We start from the raw sequence: 4,288 nt of genomic DNA, 5'->3' as shown, positions 1-4,288 counted from the left end.
TTACAGTTAGATTATTAAAATATTAATCGTATAAAGAGATACGAAAAGATGTAAAATTACTTTAATTTTACACTTGTGTAAGTAGGTCCATCTCCATATATTATGTTATTAATTATAGTATGTAATAGTATATTATCTATTATAGCTAGCAATTAAAACCAATATAATTGATCAAATCGAGTCAATTCAAACAAATTGATTAATAAATTTAGTTTTGGTTTTGGATCAATTAATAGTGATATATGTGAATTAATAGTTCTAAAATATATTAATCTATTAAGTAATACTATATTACATACTATTATAGAAATAGATAATACATTAACTATTAACTGTTATTGTTTATTATTATACTGAGTTAAAATATGCTTTAAGTCCCCATACTATTCGCAAATTTGAAAGTTAAGTCTTCTACTATATTATATAATGTTATATCAAATTATATAATATATAATATATTAATAGTTGATATACATACATTAAAATCGAGTTAGGTAATTGGTTGATTTGATGTTCTCGTTAATTTATTAGATGTAATTTATATTTTAACTTAAACTCAAACTTAAGCTCAATTTAAACTTTCAAAACTTAACCTAAATAAAATAGAGTTAACATTTAGTATATTGACAATATTTTTTTATTACATAAACATTCTTAAAATGACCATGCGTCTATTTTTATATATTTATTTTAAAAAATATTTTACACATTTGTCAGTATATTGAACCAATGGAAACTAAAAACTAAAACTTAATTTTTCAAATAAAAAAAGTAAAGTAAAATCTAAACTCTCAAATCATTAAAATTAAAATTAAAATTACTAATAATATTATTAATATGACCTAATAAATCATGTTTAATCGTAATTATATATTTTATATTATCATTAAAATTATTTTATATTCAATTAATATTTTAATAATTTATTTCACTTTACAATTTAATTATTATTAATTACATTTTAATATAAATATATAAGATTTATAAAGACATTTTATAAAATAAATAATTGTGATTTAAGTAACATCATAAAATTATATTAATTATTTTATAAATTTGGACTTTGAATTGGATTTATTTTCAACTCGGGCTAAATTGATCTCAGACCTACTCAGATTCAAATCATTTAGAGCTCGTTTCGGAATGTACAAAGGTTCAGGCTGGGGCTGTACTGCGAGCTCTACATCAAACCATTCCAATTTACTTTGGGCTTACTTTAGAAAAAGGAGCTAGCCGATAGTTACCTTGGAGTTGGACTCCGAGTTCAAACAAAGCATTTTCATAACCCAATTTTTTTTCTTCAAACACAAATCAAAGGGAGAAAAAAGAATGAAAGTGGAGGGTTCATCGAAGAAGATGATAGCAACACAAGCAGAGATGGTGGAGAACAAGGTCCACATCCCGTACAGGGATCAATGTGCACATCTTCTCATCCCGCTCAACAAGTGCCGCCAAGCCGAGTTTTACTTACCTTGGAAATGCGAGATTGAACGCCACTCCTATGAAAAGTGCGAGTACAAGCTCGTCATGGAGAGGATGCTGCAGATGCAGAAGATCCTTGAAGAAGAGGCCAAATTGAAACAGGCTGGAAAACAGGGCGTTTCTGTTCCTCTCATTCCCAAAACTGCTAATGCTTAAGCTGGGTCCAGGGTCAGTCAAATTTTCTTTTCTTTTTGTTTCAATTTCTTTTATATATAATTTAATAACTGGATATTTATCTATTGATGTTTTTGTTTATAGTTTGTTGATGGGTTCATTGATCTTTGTATTAAGGGTTGTTTAAGTTCCAAAATTTTGGGGTTTTTAGCTATGTTAAATTTTTGTTTTTTTCTTTCTTAGTTGGCATGATGGATTGGTTTAACTTTTTTAGGGCTTTGTTTTAATCAAGGTTGGCTGCCACATGTTCGATAGAATTTTCCTGTCTGCTCTTATGATTGAAATTGAAGCGTTTAACCCTTTCTATCCCTCTGTTGGATATAAGATTAAAGGATATGAGACTCTGTTTCTCCCTTGTCAATACTAATGATGTTTTTACTGGTTTCCTGTTTTCTATTAAGGGACTAATTTTCATTTGGTCTATTTATAGTAGGGTGTAGTGATTTGGGGGTTTATTTGTTTGGTTCTTGAGGCATTTGATTGGAAATAAAAGGTAAACTGGAATGTGTCCGTATCAATCAGTTTCTGCTTTGGGGTCTTTTTGTCCATGGAATTTTGTTTGATTTAGAATCTCATTTTGAAGATTTTTGAAATTGGTATTAGGTTGTTCTTGTCTAATGACTCGAAATATGGTGGGGGGATTCTCGTAGTGAGATTCAGAACAACATGCATTCTGGATAGCCCCCGTAGATGGCTTTGAGTAAGACTATTAACAATCAAGATTTTTTTGGTCCTTGGTTATTGGGATTGCGTATTATGCTTTGAGAGTAATTCGATATATTCTTGATACTTTTTTTTCAGTTACCTGTATGTTCCTGTTTAGTAGGTGTAGCCAATGGAAATTTTTTTATTATGGGCAGGATATGGCAATGTAAAGAAGAAATAAGAGTTTAACAACAAAGCACTGAATTCATACATGCAGATGCATAAAAGTGGAATATCCCAGTTATTTACCAAACATGAGTTCTGATTTACCATTATTTAGTTTGATTGTTCTTGCTTGTTCCCCTCAAGTGGTGCTGGTATCCTAGGAGATCTGGGCTAGTGAATATAATATTGTTGATGTTTTAAATCCAAGATATAGCCTTATGTTTAGAGCATGAAAGGAACATAATAAAGAGTAAAGAACTTGTATGCAGCTACCTGTTTGATGATGCATTGTGCTGATAATAATCTCTATGTTGATGGAAATGTTTGGTCAATGTTTGACAGTACTTTATAAGTTTAGGGAATGTATCTATTTCTTGACAATAATATTATAGTAGCAAAAGTCTTGCGTTGATTATAAGTATTGGTCGACATCAGGTTCAGGGTTCAAACCCTAGATAGCCCCTTCCCCTTCCACTCTTAACAATTGGCCAAAAGAAAAACTTAATTGAAGGAACAAATATGATATTTGCAAATTCTGAAAGCACAAGAATGTCATACTCACAACAATGCCTAGATTAGAAGCTGAAATTAGGCACTAGTTATACTTGTTTCGGTTTTTCACTTGCCTTAGTATAGTACTCTTAAGTCCTAAGTACAAACTTTACTGATGTTACTGCAAAAGTCTATTTCAGCAGCTTTTAGGTACATTTCCGGTCATTTAACTAAGTAAAACAGTAAGTCTAGCGTGCAATATGTTTCCATGGCCAACAAAATGAATGATCCAAATTTAAGAATTATTGACTTTCCAGAAGATTCTTTACATATAGAAGAATAAAAAAAGATGGGTGCAATGCAATTTTGTTATGTTCAGTCTCGAAATAATTTAGTTGCTAATAATACATTCCAACAGATATTGTTTTTCAATTTTCAGATTAATATTTTATTTGGCTTTAGTTTTTGTAATATTGCTCTTAAAGATTTAATGATTTTCTTTTTCATTTGCCATGAGTTCTGCTTATAATACCCTGTTTAAAAACATGGCAGGAAGGTTTAGACAGCTTTGGTGGATATTTGATGTTTGTCACCTGTCTGGGAGAAATTTGAAACTGTTTGTTGTGGACGAATGTAAGGACTCTATTTCATTTGTGATCTGTCATCAGCTCATCAACTTTGTTTATGGAATAAAGTTGCTCATCAAAGTGGACATGTTCTTTTTCAGATATATTTGTAACAATGGTTTTCACTTACCCAACTAGGTAAATATGCTTCAGGTTGGTGTTTATTTACTTGCAAGAGATATACAATGGATATGCTATTTGATCAATGGGGGCAAACAGATCATGGCTTTAGCTAACAAGTTTATAGTTCAATCACTTCACCATGTAATACATCAAAAATAAAAAGAAGAATACACCATTTCACCGAGTCGATGGGGGCATTGATACATGTATAATGTCTAGAAACCCAATAATTCAATGATTTTTTATTTAGAGGAAGTGACCACAACTGATCATTCAAATTTATTAGACGTTGGGGAATTCTATGTGCTTGACAAAGTTAAAGAGCTCGTTTCTATAAGAATTTTCAAGCTAAGTCAAGGCCTACTTCTGTAAGAATTTACGGGTTCGACCCTAACTCGATTACTTTTACTCTTTAAAAAAAAAAAAGGCATATAGCTTTTTTTTAAGTTTTTTTTAGTATCCTATATTTTTAGTTCAGTCCCAGCTAATCATATACTATCAGATGTCAAACTGATGTCATT

The 4,288-nt window shown here is 30.4% G+C and overlaps 1 protein-coding gene across 5 annotated transcripts; it reads left to right on the top strand.

The window, feature by feature from the left end:
• The first annotated feature begins 1,102 nt into the window (after positions 1-1,102).
• On the top strand, positions 1,103-3,883 carry LOC108487243 (NADH dehydrogenase [ubiquinone] 1 beta subcomplex subunit 7-like). 5 transcript variants are annotated; one of them, XR_008280045.1, is made up of 4 exons: positions 1,103-1,650; positions 2,260-2,356; positions 3,571-3,651; positions 3,798-3,883. XR_008280045.1 is itself a non-coding variant. In XM_017791537.2 (2 exons), the coding sequence occupies exon 1, from the start codon at positions 1,330-1,332 to the stop codon at positions 1,636-1,638; it is 309 nt and encodes a 102-aa protein (XP_017647026.1). In that variant the 5' UTR covers positions 1,115-1,329; the 3' UTR covers positions 1,639-1,650; positions 3,571-3,883. The 5 variants fall into 5 exon arrangements, 1 of the variants encoding a protein (XP_017647026.1); XR_008280044.1 differs by having other exon boundaries at positions 3,746-3,883; XR_008280043.1 differs by lacking the exon at positions 2,260-2,356 and having other exon boundaries at positions 1,112-1,650.
• The last annotated feature ends 405 nt before the right edge of the window (positions 3,884-4,288 follow it).

Source organism: Gossypium arboreum, chromosome 3 (assembly GCF_025698485.1).
Source record: "Gossypium arboreum isolate Shixiya-1 chromosome 3, ASM2569848v2, whole genome shotgun sequence".
NCBI lineage: Eukaryota > Viridiplantae > Streptophyta > Magnoliopsida > Malvales > Malvaceae > Gossypium > Gossypium arboreum.
The sequence above is the reverse complement of the archived record's forward strand: the minus strand, read 5'-3'. Positions and strand labels throughout refer to the sequence as shown.

What these genes read in the sequence shown, in the direction of transcription:
- LOC108487243 (XM_017791537.2), top strand. Translation starts at nt 1,330, where the DNA reads ATGAAAGTGGAGGGTTCATCGAAGAAGATGATAGCAACACAAGCAGAG.